The sequence below is a fragment of the Alosa sapidissima genome, chromosome 10 (genome assembly GCF_018492685.1).
Source record: "Alosa sapidissima isolate fAloSap1 chromosome 10, fAloSap1.pri, whole genome shotgun sequence".
Lineage (NCBI taxonomy): Eukaryota > Metazoa > Chordata > Actinopteri > Clupeiformes > Clupeidae > Alosa > Alosa sapidissima.
Genome location: NC_055966.1, coordinates 17353646 through 17374039, shown reverse-complemented (window position 1 = coordinate 17374039; position 20394 = coordinate 17353646). Strand labels below are relative to the sequence as shown.

The following is a 20394-nucleotide window of genomic DNA, read 5'->3' as shown; positions in this document are numbered from 1 at the left end:
CATTCCTCTAACCTCTCAAGCCTTTTACTGTTTTTCTTCCATTTCCATCCATCCATCAACCACCCCTTATCATCATCATCATCATCATCATCGTCATCGTCGTCATCATCAACTTTTTTATGTGCTTATTTACTTACTTATGAGGTGTTGTCAGGTTCAGCTTTGCTGGAGTAATTTGCCTAGGTGTCCTAGGTCCACATCAAGACATCAAGAGTTTTAAAAAAATGTCTCTCTCTCTCTCTCTGTCTCTCTCTCTCTGTCTCTCTCTCTTTCTCTGTGTGCCTCTCCCTCTCCAGTGGGTCTGCCTAAATCTCTGGGAGCTCCAACAGACGGCACGGTGGAGGTCACGACAGCATTGGTCCCCACGCCCGGCCGGCCCCCAGGGCAGAGGGGCCGCAAGCCGGGCCGCAAGAAAGCCAAACTGCCCGACGCCTGGCTCCAGAAGGGGGCGCAATTGGGGCCGCAGGCCACCCAGGCACAGGCCACAGAGAAGAGTCTGGAGCCCCCCGTCAAAATCCCCAAGAAGAGAGGCCCCAAGCCCGGCAGCAAGGTGTGCAGTGCGGACACACAGAGGGAGGAGGACGGGGGGGGGGGGGGACGACTGAAGTGCAGCTTAAATGTTTGATCAATATAATAATGATACCATTGTCCAATCTGTTAACTGTGTGTGTGTGTGCTTGGGTATATCTGTGTGTGTGTGTGTGTGTGTGTGTGTGTGTGTGTGTGTATGTCTCTTTCTCTCTTCCACAGCTTGGCTGGGCGAAACGCGCGGCGTGGTTAGACGGAGCAATGGCTGGTCCTGGACGGCCGGCCACCAAACCCCGTGGTCGTGTGCCAGCCAACTGGACCCAGCGGCTGCAGCAGGTGCAGGCGGGCCAGGCTGACGTGCCCATCAAGATCCCAAAGAAGAGAGGCCCCAAACCCGGCAGCAAGGTGACCTCAGCCCAGCTTCATCTCTTTACATGCAAAGAGTCTCTCCCTCAGTGGATGCTGTGGTTTCTTAGTATTTGGTTTAGAACTGGAACGCTTTAAATCCCTTGGTTTAGAAGTGAACTTTAGATCGGTGTACATGCAGTGATTCTCTGTGATTGTCATTTAACTTAAATGAAAGCTTGTTTTGGCATGCATTTTGTTATTGACATCTAAGCAAACACAAACACACATATACAAATACGAACACACACACACACACAAGCAAACATAGGGCTTTCAGACATACGTGTAAGACCGGAGGTTCTGCCGATGTTAAACGGCCGTATATCATAAACAACATAAACGGTCATATGGAAGTCCGAACTTAGCCGGTTGTTCTACTGCTCCCCCCCTAGTATTTCCTCCGGACATTATGTAAATGTACTGTGTCTGAACGAAGTGTAGGACATGCAGTTAAAATTCACACCTAGTGAGAGGGCGTGTTGATGACGTTTCTTTTGTGCGTCTATATGGTGGGGGCACTTAAATCTGACTTAAGGCCATAAATGGCAGTGTCATGATGGAGTGGCATAGTGCTGTCCAGAAAATCTCCGACCTGGAAAGATGCAGACATCATTGTGATAGAACACGTGAAGGGAATGGCAAGAGACATGTTGATGTAGCCTACAACCGCATCGCAAGGCCAAAAGAATTCAAAAGACCAAATCATCATAAGCAGAAGGCGCTGAAAAGGCAGTAGCCTAGTAGCCAGATAGCCTTCTCATGACCTCACTGCTGAGCCCGATATTGTTGAGAATAAATATGCCTAGAGAAAATGAAAACGAAGAAAACCCAACTTTGTTCCAAGCTTACGTAAATGCAATATAGACACATGGGGAGAGGATGCTTTTGGAAAAATAAACCATGAAAAAACGAACCACTTCACTGTTATGTTAGTGTTTTGTTTGTTGTTTAAAAACGTTGTATATGATGGCCTTGAAGTCTTGAGTTAGCCTACTGAATTGGCTGGTACCATAAAGTTTGTGCATGCTCTCTCCAACGCAAACCAGATTTGGGCTCCATAGCCAAGTAATTCCGCTACATAACGTTGAAAACAGATAAATGTGTTTATTTGAAGCACACATGCAAATACTGTAGGTCAGCTTCAAGTAAGTATTAGCCTACGCACAATAGATTTTTCTTCTTTAGCCTACATAATGCATACATTTTGTAAACAAAAACAGCAGCTGTGACAGCAGCCGCATATATTCTGCGTCATATGCGAACTCTGCAAGCTCCCACCCCTCAATCGACAACCACACGGAGATTCTGTAATGTGTGTGTATGTCGTTCACACATAGGTCCGTTTAAGGTCAGTATAAGGTCCGCAGGTTAGCATCATATCTGAATCATCCGAAGGGTAGAACCTCCGTTTGACAAACGTCTGCATATACTCCGGAGGTTATATCTGAAAGCCCTTACACACACACATTCCTCTTCATCTGTTTCCCCTTCTCTATCTGTTTTCTTATCTCTCTCTCTCTCTCTCCAGAGGAAACCGCGGGTGCCCCCCAATCCCATGCCCACGTCCCCCACCTGTAGCACGCCTGAACCTGACACCAGCTCAGTGCCCCTGGATAACGCCACCATCCCCAGTTCAGCCCTGCAGGCCCCTACAGGTACACACACACACACACACCAGCTCACACCAGCTCACTGCCCCTGGATAACGTAGTGTTCATTTCGTCAGACGAGACAAGATGAATATGTTCATCAACGACCTTTTTTTCCATGACTAAGATGAGACTACACCATTGTCCTGAAACACTGACTAAGACTATATTTACATGCATTACTGGTGACGAAAAAAGACAGGACTAAAATGTTTTGCATGAAATAAAAACTAAGATAAAATCTCTTCATTTTCGTCTACACAATGAAAAGACAAAATATATACCTGTTATGCTTTCAAAATATTCCGAATGAGTTCATGTGCAGCAGCTTTCCTATAGGCTAGGCTACGTGCTGTTGCTGCGACCCTGTGGCTGCAACACGAAACTACATGGAGTGAGAAAATCTGAATTTCTGCCATAGTTAGCAAGCTAACTACCTAAGCCTTATGCCACAACGCGACATACTCATAAGTTGCAGCTTCTCATACATATACGAATTAACATCCCACAGAATGTCCATACGAAAATGTTCAGCAAGTAATGTCAACTATTTAACTAGTTACACTGAAGATGAAGATGTAAGCTAATGAAGCTAATATGGAAAGTTTGGGGAATGTGTGGCATTTGGGCGCATGTAATACATACAACTTTGGGCTTTTGTAATACATGATTTCATAAAAGGCCAAATACAAAATAAATGTTAAAAATATTGCCTAGATAACTGTAAATATTAAAACCAGAGTTTTTCAATGTAGTTTCACAAAATGCTAAGCATGCATATATTTAAGTTTCTTAAATAAATGTTAAATATAGCCTTGATACCTGTAAATATTTCAATCTTATGATGTACAGTATAGTTAGATCAAGTTGAATAGTTGGCTTATAGGATGCTCCAGAACTCACACCAACAGAGTCTTAATGGACCCACACCATTTTTATGACAAGACACTATTGGCATATGAATGTGGTTCTATTGACCTTGTTGCTACTATGCTTGGAGGACAGTTGGTAAGTTTAGGGCAAAATTCAGCACATTTTAATCATATTGTGATCATTTTCATTACCATAATCATAATATCACATTTTCATACTGTTTCTCTAGTGGCTGGTAAAAAAGTTGAGTGGCTACTAGATTTTGGAATCCATCAGCCACAATGGCAGGTGGACAAAATATTTAATTTCCATACTTTGCAGTTAGTCAGGCTCTGATTTGTGTGTGTGTGTGTGTGTGTGTGCGTGTGTCCATGCATTGCCCCATGTCAGTGTGTGTGTACCTGAATAAGTACGGGAAGGTCGGTCCTCACCTGGACTCCCGTAAGGTTCTGCAGCTGCCGGACCACTTCGGGCCGGGCCGTGCCTCCTCTGTGCTGCAGCAGTGTGTGCAGGCATGCGTGGACTGTGCCCACAACCAGGGCTCCGTCTTCTCCTGCCTCAAACCTGGCCACGGCGGCGAGGTCATCTCAGGTCAGTAACACACACACACACATATACACACACACGCACACATTTACATTTACATTTATTAATTTAGCAGACGCATAGGTGGGAAATGCTGCTGCATCAGTCAATACTGTTATAGAGGGTAAGAGTGCAGACATAGTACTAGTCGATATGTGGTAGGATAAGAACGTGTTACAAGAAGGGGGGAAGAGAGGGAAGTGCATGGCAGGTGCGTGTTAGGTGCGTTAGATTGTTAGGAGAGGAGGTATCCTTCACTCACACACACACTCACACACACATAGTCTTTGAGCAGCAACATACTACCATGTTATCCTTGCGCATCTATAGTGCATCAATGGGTTACAAGTGTTTTTCAACTGGACGCAACTCGGACGCACCCCAAACGTATGTAATGGTAATCCACACTTTATATGCAGCACCTTAGCCCATAAATGCAAACCCAGTTCTGAGCCCTAGCCTGTAAGCTCTTAAAAGTCATAAAGCAGCTGAAAATGAGATGAAAATGAGATGCCCAATGCCTATTATTAGGGAGGTTGCATTGTGTTAGTCAGTAAAGTGTCACCTAACCAGGCAGCTGGGGCCCCTCCTGCTTTGACGTCTTCTCCCCTGAACAGCGTACTTTGAGCAGCAACACCACACGCTAACGCTGCCCACGGTGAGCAGTGTGACCTACGTGCTGCGCTTCCTGGAGAAGCTCTGCCACAACCTGCACTGTGACCCGCTGTTCGGCAGTCAGCCCGTGCTCCAGGGGGCGCTTCACTACGACAGCCACGCGTACCCAGGTTAGACTTGCACACACACACACACACACACACACACACACACACACATGCACATGCACACACACACACACACACACATGCACACACACACGCACACACACATGCATGCACACACACACACACACACACACACACACACACACACACGGACATACACACTGATGATTACTGATTTTAAGTCCTGAAGTGCAAAATCAGCTTGGAGGATGTTCAGATGAAGTATGATCTGTGATCATCTGCTCATCTCTTGGCTGTCCACAGAGAGGGGCAGTTTTGGGGAGACGCATCCCTCTGGCCCGGGCCGAGGCACCAAGAGGTACCCTCAGGACGCCTACGGCAACAGCCCCGTTCCCCACAAACTTCCTAAGAAGCGCCACTCCTCAGAAGGTAAGGGCAGCCCCCTTCCCCACAAACTTCCCAAGAAGCGCTACTCCTCAGAAGGTAGAAGGCCCCAAGCATTGGCTTTGTGCCACGGGGGGCAGGGAGACTAGACATTGAGAAATGAAGAGGGGCCTCATGGAGACTTGGGCTTCCTCATGCAGACTTGGCCTTTTGTAAAATGGTGTTTTTGCACCAATATTGTGGGGGGGGGGGGGGGGAATGGGGTTACAACTGAGTTTACAAATCACGCGCAGACGCGAACGCATTTTGATGCGTTGTAAGACAAGAGCCCAATTAAAAAAACTTGTCTGATCCAGCAACGATTATGTGAATGCAGCCCCTATGCATTTAGCCTATTTAAACAGCGGAAGCTAAATTTTGCCGCGGATGCAACGCGAACAGAATGCTTGCGCTGGAATAGCCTCCCTGTCTGTGTAACTACAGATGTGTCTAAAATGTCAGCTGGAATGTGAGCCCGGCAAGGAGAGATGCTTATTGATGTCACAGGTGGGCTAGTTGAAACGTTCAACTTCTGTCAGAAAAAGACGTTGAGATTGGTGTAGCAACGTAGCATAGGCTGTTGTTAAATTTAGCGATATTGGACAGAAATATAGACATAACAAGTTCATTTGATAAAGAATACATGCAGTTTGAGCCATCTAGATCGAAAAGGTGAAGCAAATAGGCATACTTTTTCAGTATAGCAAATGCTAATGTGAATAACTAAATAGTTTATTTAAATGCTCCTAAACTGGGCTGGTGCGTTTTGTCGAGTTCAGAGACAAAAACAGTGTTTGACATGGTAATGCCATCTTTTAAGAAACACTCAGTGGCCTGACACACTATCACAATGTCACAATCTGTAAGTAGCCTAGCTGCAGGTTAAAACATTTCAAACCAGTTTTACAAATTAAAGCCTAGTCTACCCTACCCAAGTTTATTTATTACCTGGTTTGGTCCAACAAATATTCAGACTTATTCTAATAGTTCTAAGTGTCCTTTAGGCCTATGAAATGTCTGATAACTTCAGGCACAAATAAATAAATAAGTAAAGAAAACTCATGTAGATTACTGAGGAGGATAGGAGAGCCAGGCTGAAGCATGTTGCCAAACAGCGCAAGTGGGCCCCTAGTCACGGTGCGTCTGTGAATGGAGGTGCGTGTATACAACGGTGTCCACTAAGCATACCATGCTTGTTTCGACCCTCTGCCCAACATAGCTTGGAGGTTGCAGTGGTAATCGTGATGATAGTGTCCGTAATGGATGTGGTACAGACAGCAGGGCTAGTAGAAATAGGGCTCTAAAGTACAAAGTACTTGTACAAAGTCACCCGCAATATGATGCGAACTTCTGGGTACTGCAAATTACCCGCGATAGGAACTGTTTGACCAGAATACTTTATTGTAGGCCTATATTGTAGTAATCTATTACTAAACCACAACATCTTAGGTGTTGGTATACATCTTAGGTGTTTTCCTGTTAATTTGTTATGTGGGTAATATGAAAAAAGGAAAGTAAACCTGCTTAAATATGTTCATCCAGTATTTACTGAAAGGTGCATAATTTGAGGTGCTTGTCATCCAGTGACAAATTAGATGGGTAAATTTACCCCCTTCATAAACTTTTGTTTTACTCAAAGATTTTTACATTTACAGTAGGACTTTATCTCTGACCACTTTCAAGCCATGGCTTTTTTACATTTTTATATAAAAATCCAATGGTGTTGCTTTCTTAACCCTGATGCCTAGTTTGCCAGGTTTAAAAAAGTTATGAGAGGAAATATTTTTATTTGGTGTGAAACACACACACATACCTGTTTTTATGTTTTTCATTTATTTTATAATTTGTATTAATATTTATTTTATCATTATTTTATTTATAAGCTAAGGTTGCTAGCAGGTGTCTAAAACTAGATAAAAACACTTGCACTTTCTGTTTGCAGTTTTGTGTGGTATTTGAAAAAAAGAACATTGCATTTTCAGAAATAGCCGGCCCTCCAATCAGATGACGTTGGCAGAATTGGCCCCCAGCTCATTTGAGTTTGAGACCCCTGCACTATTGGCAACAATGTCACTCGCGCCTGTTTTGCTATGAAACGGCCATTTCCCACTTTGCGCGCCCTTCTCACCTTTTTCACCCCTGACCCGTTTTCATGCCTGTTCTTTCTTTCTTTCTTTCTTTCTTTCTTTCTTTCTTTCTTTCTTTTATTTCTCTCTTTCGTTCTGACTCATTCACTCACTCACTCATATTCTCTCACAACCTCTGTCTTGCTTCTTTTCTACTCTCTTTCTGCTCTCTCTTTCTTCACTCGTTCCGAACTGCAGGCTCCTCTAATTAACCTTTGTCAGAAATAGACGCACTGCAGGTCTTAATGATCGGCTGGCAACACACGTGCGCGTGTGCTCCGTTTGGCACACGTCGTAATTGTAATTAAAAGCCGAGGTGGGCCGTCACAGACACAGACACACACACACACACACACACACACACACACACACACACACACACACACACACGTACACACACACACAGGCAGCCTGACCACAGAGATTCTGAACCCTCCTGAATTATAGAAGTGTGCCAGGAGCCAAGCCAAGATGGAAAATTCCTGAACTTTAGGTTTTTTTAAAAAATACATCCCGTCTATGCCCCCTCTGACCAACATATAGTCCCTGGACAGCACATGTCTGGTCTTTAAAGCTTTGGATCCTGGCATGGCTGACCTTGGTGGTGCGGGGAGTCTGTGGTCCATGCTGAGCATATTGGTCTCATACTTCCACTCCATGACAAGGAGACTTGATTGAGTCATTGTGGCATTGGCTGCTGAAACCCTGAAATAAAACTTCTACTCGAGTATGTGTCTAGCCATTCATATCCTCTCTTTTTCACTACGGTACTCTGCAGTGATCTGTACAGTTTTTATGAAAATAATGTGTGAACCAGAACATGGGCCATGCGGTTGACCATGAAGCCTTTATTTCTTGTAGTTGTTATCCACATGTGCTAGAGATAGTTTAAATAGCCACAACATAAAGGGAAAGCATAGCCTGCTGTTTGTTTTCCCAGTACAGATTATTTCTTGGAAGTTATTTCTCCACTGCACTGATTGATCAAGCCAGTGCTTTCTGTTCATCCTCCGCAAATGCAAAGGTAGTTCGGTAGAGAGCAGTTTGAATAAATGTAGGGTAAGCGATGCTAAACGAAATTGTACAATTTTTGTAACATTCAGCAAATATCTCCACACCTAATGTAAGTTGCTTTGGACAGCCTGTTCTCGTTGATGGTTCTAAGTATGACGATATACTGTACTGAATCCTTTTCGTTTTCTTTCATTTGTCCAGCTAGCTTTAAAATGAGCTATTTATGCTTGGTTACACAGCCTGCGTTCTGAAATGCTGTTTATGATCAAAGCCAATAGAACCAGTCATCACGCAGCCTGAACACTGACAGTGACGGTCCGTTTCTGATGTCAGATTGTTATTGGCACTAGACCCCCCCCCCCCCCCAGGTTCTTTGCTCTGTAAAACAGTTTCACTTAAAACAGTACATAAATTTGACATACATAAAATTGAATTGAATTGTTTCCCCTCGGCCAAATCAAAGATGTGGCTGTGGGGAATGGAGTTTCCCTGAGGAGTTTCCCTTGTTCCCATCAGGCGAGCCCTACCATTTGGAGAACGGAGTGGGGCGGTCGGAACACTCGGAGAAGACGCCTGTGTCCCCGAGCTCAACTGGGAAACCCCTGGCCCTCTGCTCGCTCTCCCAGAGAGGAAGCCCAGGGAAGCTCTTCCGTCTGGGCTCAACAGGTGACACTTAGCACTGACACGTTTTGGCACTAACACACACCAGACACACACAAAACATAAGCACACTTACTCTTCTTTCTTACACACACACACACACACACACACACACACACACACACAAACACTAGCCCACACAAACAGACAAGTACTTTCACATGCTCTCTGCCCGACTCAGGGCTTTTCAGTGCCTCATTCTCACTAAAACCGATAACCGATTGTGTTGCAGTAAAATATTTTACCTGTAAAACGGTACATTGACCAATGAAAATGTTTCAGTGCATTTGAACCACTTGTGGCAACAGATATTAGCTTCAGCTTTGCCAATCAGGAAAGGCTAAGAAACTAACGCTGACAGATTCTGTAACACACATTCTGTCTCTTGCCCTCAAAAACATTTAGAGGTGTCTCCCACCATAGCCTTTGGGCTAAATAAAGCCCTTGGTATGTGCGTCTGGTTGTACGTCTCCAAATTTAGCTTTAAGCCTTGTCAGTCCCAAAGTAGATTCTGGTGTGTAGGTGTGTATTTGCATGAACACACATTATGATGGCAGTCCCTACATTGTCCCGAAAGGGTTTTTTGGGGTGCGGCGAAAGCTTTTTTCCAGCTCTGTAATAATAACACGTGAGTCATAACATGGAGGTGGTGGTGCCCTGTCGCATTGTCCTAGAATGAAACACTGAAGCGCCATCTCCTATTGAACAGGCATATAGGGCCTTGCTTATCTGTCTCCTTAAGATGTTCGGGATTACAAGGTCTTAAATACTACACACACACACACACACAATAATATACAGACATACATGCACACACACACAAAGGCTAAGTCCATATTAGCTCTGATAAGTTTTAATATGTCCACAAAGACCGTATCAGTTTCTAAGTAGATACAAAGTGCATCCTCATTACCACATACGCAAATATCACGACCATTCAGCCTTTGTCAAGTCTCGCATCCCTATGTTAAAACCTGCATTAAAACTCGTAATTCTGATTCTTGAAAATCATGACAAACGTACAGTCAACAAGTATGGATACAAGGGAAGAAATAAGCATCAGATAAAACCTAGCTAAGCTAAGCGCACAAACGGACATAATCCCTCATGTGGTGGACATCATAGAACATTACACAGTGCTTCTGATGATCAAGAGGGATTTATTTGTCACATACACAGTTACAGTATATAATAACCGTATACAACGTTTTTGAATTAAGTTGCATAGGTTATTAATCCGTTTCCATTCATTGCCTGTACTAGTGTTTACTTCCTGAAAAGGAGCACATGGCCATTGTTACGTGAAACGAGCACAACGAATCAGGAAAGGGAACATGGGCTTGTACTTCATCTCTTTCAGATGGTTCTGCAATTCAATCATCCACAATCATGCGCAACGGCTCCAGCTCAAAACTAATACAGGGTCACCTGCAGATCCAAATTTCTCCTCTTTGGGAGCTCGGATACGTGTTAATAATGTAAAAATGTAAATGTAAATACGATGGCGTAATGTGGGATGTGTGTAATGTGGGGGCTATCCGCAAAAAAAGTATTTTGGGTTCAAACGGATCCGACTTAATGTAGACCAGGCCAAAGTCAAAGTGCAGTGAATAGTTTCACTTTGTAGAAGAGCTACATACATAATTGCTTATCCACCATCAGCTTGACCGTAGATTTGATCAAACTGAGAATGTCTAATAAGGGGAGAACTTCCACTCTCGGAAAACTTCCGGTTTCTGAACTGGTTGCAGTTCCTTCTGTGGTTCCACATGAGGGCACTCGCAGGCGAGTCCAGAATGCGTGGAGGTCTATGGAGCTGTACCCCTCAAAATCCACTTTTCTCGGAATATAATTTTTTTTCAAGTAATTTGAATATTGTATTCGAAAGGGGAGGCAAAGACAATACACTTGGTTGAGTATTATATTTTTTAAAGTCACTTAATTGTTCTAAAAAGCCTTTCAAACGTGTCAATGACGTCATTCATTAGCGCAATGCTAGCGTGTTATGGGAAACAACGACCCAACCTGTAAGAAAACGAAAGGACATGACTCCCGGATTATTTCACTTTTGATTGATAATCCATATCCATTTTGCGAAAAATAAAATAAAATCTGAGGGTTTCAGTTGTTAAATAGGTGAAAACAATAAATGTAGCCATGTAGCTCCATAGGACCACATGTATTTTGGACTCGCCCGCGATCGCCATCTAGGTGAACTCTGGTGAACTGCAGCCAAATTCGGTTTGTATGGGATTAATAGAGTGGGGAGGCTCTCCGTAGACGGGCTCTGATCATACCATCAGCAGAGTGTGTGACCCATGACCTTTGCCCTCTCCTGTCAGGGTCGGCTAGCTTTGCGGGGTCCAGAGAGAGCCCAAGGCCCAGCTGCCAGGACCCCAACCTGTGGACGGTGGAGGACGTGATGCAGTTCATCCGCGACATCGACCCCTTGCTTGGGCCGCACGCCGACCTCTTCCGCAAACATGTAAGTGCTCACCCCATTAACGTCACCATCCACACCTACAGCTTACATCAACAAGTTCTCAGGTCAGTCCTAAAAAGTCCGGTAACTAAAGATATATAACCCTTAAGCCAGGCGAAATGATGAATTCAGACGGACTCGTAAGTTGACTCTCTCCTGAAGAATCTTTCCTACATCATGTATCTAAATACCTGTCTGAAATATGCAAATGTTAAAAAGCTTGAATAAACTGGCAACTCCTCCCTCTTCTTCTCTTCTCTCCTCTTGTGTGCTGTGTTCTAGGAGATTGACGGCAAGGCCCTCCTATTATTGCGCAGCGACATGATGATGAAATACATGGGCCTGAAGCTGGGGCCCGCCCTCAAGCTCACCTTCCACATCGATAGGCTGAAGCAAGGTCGTCCCTGAGTGTCCTGCGCCCCTGTCTACCCTGCATTACCAATCTCCAGTCCCCACCCCCTCTCGCCTATCAGAAGGTCAACACATATCATGTAGCACTTCATTCCCAAGCTCTGTTCGAGCTACCCCCCAAAAAAACAAACCCCTTTACTATCAAGTCCACCATTCAAATCAAACTCAGCCACTGTGCTCTACCACACACTGCCCAGTGACGACCACGTTGGGTCTCTTGTCTTGTGTAGAACAGTCCAGTTCATTGGAATCTTGGGAAATAACCCCAGCCATGCCTCAGTCTCCTATGTTCTTCAGAACGTTCAGCACTTACTTACAGATTCACTGATATTCTCCAGTGTTCTCCAGCATTCTCCAGAGTTCTCCAGGCCGTTCAGGGCCCCAACCAAGGACTTGAGTTATGAAGTTACACAGCAAAGGAGGAAGAGCAAAATTGGGCCATTTTCAGGGCCTGTTTTTTTAATACCGTTTTTTTTTTTATAATGTCTTCTATATTTTATATCCCTCTCATAGTAAGGGGCCTGCAATTTGTTATTTGTTCAAGAAGTTTGTACCAGACTGATTTTCTTTTCTGACAAACTTCTTCTAACAGACAAACACTAGGATTCATGATCTACAGCATGTGATCAACTCCAATGTCTCATCATAAGGCACCGTTCTTTTCTCTACACATTAAAACTGCCACCGCGATCATCAGATCAAACAGACCCACAGTACGCACATCACAAAAAAGAGCTGCCGTAACACACCTCTCCTCTCTTTTTATCTTTCTATGAATGTTTACATTGTCCTTTTGTCTTATGTCTTCATTTGTATTTTCAAAATTTTATACTATATTGTTAGAGTTCATACATTTAAAAGTGTTGTCATACTTGTAACTGTTCAATAAAAAAAACAAGTGTTTCTACGATAGTGTTTTTATTAGTGCAAGATACATTTGAGTGTGTGAATCTGCCAGGCCTAAATGTTGTCGTTTAAAAGCGTTGTAGGTGTTTGTTGTCTTCCAGCTCCACATAATCATATCATATGACATCAATCGTATCTGTATGACTAACAATGACATCAGCATGTATCTGATCAATGCCTGTCCTGTGCTCCCAGTATTGATCAATACAGGGGTTTTCCTGATCACAGGCCACAAGGGGGCAGTAGTGTGCTAACACTACATCATCCTTGTCACACTGGCTCTTTGAATGACGTCATGTTCAGTTGGCAGAGATGGTGTTCTGGTATACTGTGCCTATAGATTAGCGAGTCTTCCACTATCAGCACAAAAGAGCACCTCCAGTCTAATATCGAATACAGTGGAACAAACACTCAACCGCTGTTGCAGTCTAGACAGTGTGTGCGCTTGCTTGTGTCTTTGGCGCATGCAGTGGTTGTTTGTAGCGCATGCAGGCAGGGAGTAACGCCAGCCGGACTCATTAACTTCACTGAAGCACCACCAGACTGGCTCTACAACAAGCAGCACATGTTAAAATTTAGCATGGGTGGCTTAGTTGGCAGGAATAACTCCATGCTTGTGTAGAGGGCAAGGTTTTTTAAATGTGTCTGAGCATAAAGAATAGTGTTTTTAGATTAATTTTGGACTGTGGTAAAGTATAGGCTTGTCTGGGTTTGTGTGTGTCTTAAGTGTCTGTTTTCCTCTGTGTGTGTGGGAGGGGATTCTCAGGATAAAGTAGTCACATTACATAAGCCATAGAGAGGATAGGGAAGATTGGTGGCCTTGCTGTAGAGTGAGAGGTGTAGCTTTCTGGAGACTAGTGTGATAAATCCTCTCCTGGGTTAACAGGGTCTGATGGCTTCTTACAATATTTAATGTATGGAACCCATACGCACAGAGGCCATAGGTGAGGCTAACCAAAACAGGCGCTTTTCAGGGTCCACATGTGTTCACATAGCTGTGGGGACATTTTATTTTCTGGCATGTCACTTTCATACCGTCTCTATCTCTGTCTCCTCTCATGCAGCTATCTTATTGCTCTTACCTACTGGAGCATGATGGAGCTCAAATTGCACACAGTATGTAGCTGTTTGTTATGCCCAAGAGCATATGTATAATGTCTTTGAGAGCATTGACAAAATGTGTGTGTGTGTGACCTTACAAGAGGAGTGGGAATACACAGATCTATTGCTACGTATTGTCTCCGGTGGTTTTCACAAGTAAAAGATGCAAGGTGACATACTGTAAATTAAACCACATCCTGACCAACAGTCAACCGGAAAGGAAATACTCATGAATGTTAAATGACCAAAACGGGTGCTCCTCCTGAATATGTCTCTGTACAGATGTGTGTTTGTGTGTGTGAAGGGGGGGGGGGGGGGGGGGTCTGTGAGTGTGTGTGTGTAGGTGGGCGGGTGGGGTATTTGTGAGATAGAATACATGCATGCACACAACAGTGAGAGTGAAAGCATAGCTCTATGTCAGTGTACATCTGTGTAATCAGACCCGAGACTCACTGTTGTGAGAAGGGGAATCCCGTAGGGGTGCCCTCCCGCGATGGCTACAGAGGAGATTAGCAATCTCCAATAAGCTCACAGAGCAACAACACACTCACTCCGTCTGCAATACAACAAGAGAGGACTCCCTCAGTCTCCAATAAACTCACAGAGCAACAACAGACTCACTCTGTCTGCAATACAACAAGAGAGGACTCCCTCAGTCTCCAATAAACTCACAGAGCAACAACAGACTCACTCTGTCTGCAATACAACAAGAGAGGACTCCCTCAGTCTCCAATAAACTCACAGAGCAACAACAGACTCACTCCATCTGCAATACAACAAGAGAGGACTCCCTCAGTCTCCAATTAGCTCAGTGCAACAACAGACTCACTCCGTCTGCAATACAACAAGAGAGGACTCCCTCAGTCTCCAATAAGCTCAGAGCAACAACAGACTCACTCCGTCTGCAATACAACAAGAGAGGACTCCCTCAGTCTCCAATAAACTCACAGAGCAACAACAGACTCATTACGTCTGCAATACAACAAGAGAGGACTCCCTCAGTCTCCAATAAGCTCAGAGCAACAACAGACTCACTCCGTCTGCAATATAACAAGAGAGGACTCCCTCAGTCTCCAATAAGCTCAGAGCAACAACACACTCACTCCGTCTGCAATACAGCAAGAGAGGACTCCCTCAGTCTCCAATAAACTCACAGAGCAACAACAGACTCATTACGTCTGCAATACAGCAAGAGAGGACTCCCTCAGTCTCCAATAAGCTCAGAGCAACAACACACTCACTCCGTCTGCAATACAGCAAGAGAGGACTCCCTCAGTCTCCAATAAACTCACAGAGCAACAACAGACTCATTACGTCTGCAATACAGCAAGAGAGGACTCCCTCAGTCTCCAATAAGCTCAGAGCAACAACAGACTCACTCCGTCTGCAATACAACAAGAAAGGACTCCCTCAGTCTCCAATAAACTCACAGAGCAACAACACACTCACTCCATCTGCAATACAACAAGAGAGGACTCCCTCAGTCTCCAATAAACTCACAGAGCAACAACAGACTCATTACGTCTGCAATACAGCAAGAGAGGACTCCCTCAGTCTCCAATAAGCTCAGAGCAACAACAGACTCATTCTGTCTGCAATATAACAAGAGAGGACTCCCTCAGTCTCCAATAAGCTCAGAGCAACAACACACTCACTCCGTCTGCAATACAGCAAGAGAGGACTCCCTCAGTCTCCAATAAACTCACAGAGCAACAACAGACTCATTATGTCTGCAATACAGCAAGAGAGGACTCCCTCAGTCTCCAATAAGCTCAGAGCAACAACAGACTCACTCCGTCTGCAATACAACAAGAAAGGACTCCCTCAGTCTCCAATAAACTCACAGAGCAACAACAGACTCATTACGTCTGCAATACAGCAAGAGAGGACTCCCTCAGTCTCCAATAAGCTCAGAGCAACAACAGACTCATTCTGTCTGCAATATAACAAGAGAGGACTCCCTCAGTCTCCAATAAGCTCAGAGCAACAACACACTCACTCCGTCTGCAATACAGCAAGAGAGGACTCCCTCAGTCTCCAATAAACTCACAGAGCAACAACAGACTCATTATGTCTGCAATACAGCAAGAGAGGACTCCCTCAGTCTCCAATAAGCTCAGAGCAACAACAGACTCACTCCGTCTGCAATACAACAAGAAAGGACTCCCTCAGTCTCCAATAAACTCACAGAGCAACAACAGACTCATTACGTCTGCAATACAGCAAGAGAGGACTCCCTCATTCTCCAATAAATGTATGGAGCTGCAGAAGACATCCTGTTTCCATTAGACATAGAACAAAAAAAGATCCACTTGATCGCTCATTAACTTCTGAAGCCACAGAAAATATTCTATCTCTCGTACACTTTCTGACTGGCTGTGGTGGGCACCATTGCAACATATATGACCGGGGGAAAGTGTGTGTGTGTGTGTGTGTGTGTGTGTGTGTGCTGACATCAGATCGAAGGAAAAGGTCAGCAGAAACTCCCAACAGAGTCCTGATACTGAGAACTGGGCAAACGGGAAGTTAGTCAGGGCAGAGGGTTTGATCTGAATCACACCCAGAAATGCCCCAGAGCATATAATGGTGGCAGGTGACACATTAAATACTGTATGAGTTGGTTTAGAACAACTGGCGCAACATGAATTGAGCTTTGTTTATAAGCAGGAAGGCTACACACATGGCACAAGTGACATGCACTGTGGTATGCTTATGGCTGCTGTTCATCTCCATACATGCCCATTGAGGGAAATGGTGTTAAACTCAAGTAAAGCCATGACTGCAGATGTAGAGCCATTTGTATCTACACATGTGTATATACCACATACCAGTCAGTGATTTTGAGGATTACTCATGACTTCTAATTTTCTACTGTGAAGTGGCGGGCCCCTCGTTAATCAATTCGAATAAAAAAGTTTTTAAACTGAATGTGAAGACAGAAGGCCGGAGCAATCAAATGTAGAAATTGGAGATTGCCAGTGTTTACACCAAACCACACAGAGCGGCAAGAGCATGTTTCCCACGGAAAAATGCCATAGCCAACTATTCACACTGGCAGCAGTCCCCAAACCTTGCAGAGGTTCCAACTATTTATTTGAGAATGTCAAATAATAATACATAACTTGTTTGGAAGAGAAATAAAACATCAATCGTGTGTACACAAAGACACTCTCACACACACACTGACACACACAGACAGACACACACACGCTGATACACACAGACACACACACACACACACACACACACACACACTGACACACACAGACAGACACACACATTGACACACACAGACACACACACACACACACACACACTGAGTCTAACTAGAGGAATGCCTCTCCTGCACACTCTTCACATTAAAGATACAAATCCCCATGCTCCTTTGCCTGTCAGCAGATTTGCTGGCTGTGTGGAGTTGCTGCAGGGCGCTCATATCATTTGTGCTATTCCAGGAATGTGTGCTATAAGCCGACCAGCCAGCACCTCGGGCCCCGGCTACCTTGTTTCCCTGGGACCGAACTCCAACCCCCCAAATCCCTCCAGAGCCTGTGCCCAGCCTCCTCTCCCTCCACAGATGGTGCTCCCAAACGGGCTAGCATGTGGCGCGGGGAGGGGAATGTTGAGCTCGGCTGTACGTAACCTGCTAGCCTACAGCTAAGCTCCCCAACGGCAGGAACCCCATGGTGATTGGCCAGTCTGCCACGCCATGCCGGTGCCCGCCTGGGCTTGCTGCTGTCGACAGTTACTGTTGGCATTGCCACCGGTGCCTGCTTAGATGCAGGCAGGGCCCAGGAAATACAAGGGTAAACCAAAGCTGAAGGGGGAAAAGCAGCATAATGGCATGGCTCAGTCTGTCTCTGGAGCAATAAAGGGCTTCAGGTCACAGCCTCTGGTCCAGATTAGCACCAAGAGCTTGGCATAGCGCAATGGCACCCTCCTGCTGAGAGAGAGAGAGAGAGAGAGACAGAGAGACAGAGAGAGAGAGAGGAGTATGGGATGGGGAAGAGCCACACACTAGACTAGCCACCAAATGCCTGTTATTCACTCATAGTGCAAACTTTATCATGTCCTGTGCAGGCCTCAAGACACCAGACTTCCGCATCATCAATTGTGCCTACAGGATTAGGATATCACACATACACACACACACACACACACACACACACACACACACAGTCATTAAGTTAATCACGGTGAAAAAGACCAAGCTCTATACTTCAGAGGCAGCAGCCAGGAAAGGGGGAGGAGTGGCGGAGAAAGTTATAGCTTTGCGTTCGCACCTCCCAAACCATGCCCCAACAAGTTGGGTTTTTTTCTGGGGGGAGCAGGAACATGTGGTCATACAACTCCATACATGTGTTGGACTGAGTTTGTCTTTTTTATGTGTGTCAAAAAGGAGTCTTTTTCCCCTGCTTGTAGAGTGACATTTGTTCATATGAGTACTGTGCAAAAGTTTAACCATTTTTAACACACTAATTTCCTGTCTTCTTCCAAATGAAAATATAACAGAATTCCCAAAAGAATTCCCTGTAACATTGTGTCCCAAAATATTATAAAATTCCTTTTTTTTTTTTGTAAGGGATCATTTACATCAAACATTTGCTCAGCACAGCCATATTAACATATTAACCTACTGCACACAGACAATTGCACTGCTCTATCCCACCCATAGTGTTCTATTTATTTATTTACAAATGTATAGCGGTACTGTAACTATACTTACAGCTATATCCTACTGCTCGTCATACTATTCTTACTGTTCTGTTTTTATTCTTTATGTTAAGTGAGTGTTGTACTTTGAAAGCAAAGATTAACCAGAGTCAAATTCCTTGTTTGTTTACGAAAACCTTGCTAATAAAGCTGTTCTGTTCTGATTCTGATATTGTTATTCATACAGCATCCTTACAACTTGTCAGTGCTCAATATTTAACACACTATGGTGGGAACAAAGCACAGCTCATCTCAAACCATAACACAAGATTTAACAGCTCCCAAATCCTATTGGTCTCTAAGCATATGTCTAAGCATATCCAGACGTGGCCTACTGGTTAGCGCTTCGGACTTGTAACCAGAGGGTTGCTGGTTCGAACCCCGACCAGTAGGCACGGCTAAAGTGCCCTTGAACAAGGCACCTAACCCCTCACTGCTCCCCGAGCGCCGCTGTTGTTGCAGGCAGTTCACTGCGCTGGGATTAGTGTGTGCTTCACCTCACTATGTGCTGAGTGTGTTTCACGGATAAAATGCTTTCCTCACGGGATCAAAAGAGTATATATACTCACTTATACTTATACTAACATTGGCAATCATGTAAAAAAAAACATTTGGCAACACTGATAGCTGCTTGATTATCTCAGTACTCTTGCAAAGGCTTATGGGAACACAATGAAGTGGTGGCACCAAGGGATCCCATGTGATCCTTTGCTTTCATGGTTCAGAGTCACTTAGGTGCTTCACATTCATCTTACATGATTCTGTTGGATAGATTCATTGCTGTGGCAAAATATATTAGTTCAACTTTGTGTTTGAAAGGGAAACATGACAGTGTGTGTAATTCCATGTTTTGTGGTTTAGTAACTGTGGCAACCTCTCTTTTCCTTTTTCTTTTTTACATGTTTATACGCTTACCTGATACAATCAGATAAATGGAATGCTTAATTGGAATGACTATTCAAACATAATAATGTTGTGTTTCATACAAAACTAGATTGGTCTATTTCATTGTATCTTACTGTGGTTTCATAAATTGGACAGCCCTGACGTAAGCTTTTTGCAGCTTATAGAAATGTATTCAAAGTGGCATTTTAGCTACATTTGGTTATATTCGGTTACAATCTACTTTATATCACACTAATTTCCATTCATTTAATTTCCATCATTCTTCAATATGCTTGTGTGCTTTCCCTTTGTTTAGATTGTGTACATTGATTTAGTAAAATTTACTAGATTGTTAAGTCATGCAGTGTATCTATTAGCTATCTGATGGGTGGAATCATGATTGCATAGAATGTCAATTATTTTTATTTTTTTTATCACTTACGTGGCTTCAACCCATCTGAACTGTACAACTTTCTTGTACACAGCTCTCCAAGAAAACATTTTGTTTTTATGGAAGACCACCTCATGGCTGAGCACGCAGTATACATTTGGGACATACACACAATGGGCTTTTTATGGGGTCGTGAAAAAGGCATTTCCTTGATGCAGGAACCACAGCGAGTTGTAACAGATGAAGGCACTGAGAGTCACATGTGCTTCAGTGAACAAAGAAAGTGGTTGTAACTACTTTATCTAACATCAAGGAAAAGTTTATTGTTTTGTTGACATGTAAATGTGAATCAGGTTTCTAGGCCAAGTATACTTGCGTATACAAGGAATTTGGTCTCTGCATTTATCCCATCCGTGAATTAGTGAACACATCGAGCACACAGTGAGATGAAACACGCACTAACCCTGCAGCAGTGAGCTGCCTTGCTACAGCGGCG

General features: G+C 44.1%; 1 protein-coding gene across 5 annotated transcripts in view; it reads left to right on the top strand.

The window, feature by feature from the left end:
• The window catches only part of LOC121720483 (polycomb protein SCMH1-like), a 39213-nt gene extending 26404 nt beyond the window's left edge, over positions 1 to 12809 (top strand). For all 5 annotated transcript variants that reach the window (XM_042106584.1, XM_042106585.1, XM_042106586.1 and 2 more), the window contains 9 exons: positions 297 to 550; positions 751 to 933; positions 2465 to 2591; positions 3849 to 4049; positions 4661 to 4828; positions 5090 to 5215; positions 8866 to 9015; positions 11352 to 11494; positions 11774 to 12809. In XM_042106584.1, the coding sequence (XP_041962518.1) occupies positions 297 to 550; positions 751 to 933; positions 2465 to 2591; positions 3849 to 4049; positions 4661 to 4828; positions 5090 to 5215; positions 8866 to 9015; positions 11352 to 11494; positions 11774 to 11899 (1478 nt within the window). In that variant the 3' untranslated portion in view covers positions 11900 to 12809. The remainder of the gene's footprint in view (positions 1 to 296; positions 551 to 750; positions 934 to 2464; positions 2592 to 3848; positions 4050 to 4660; positions 4829 to 5089; positions 5216 to 8865; positions 9016 to 11351; positions 11495 to 11773) is intronic.
• The last annotated feature ends 7585 nt before the right edge of the window (positions 12810 to 20394 follow it).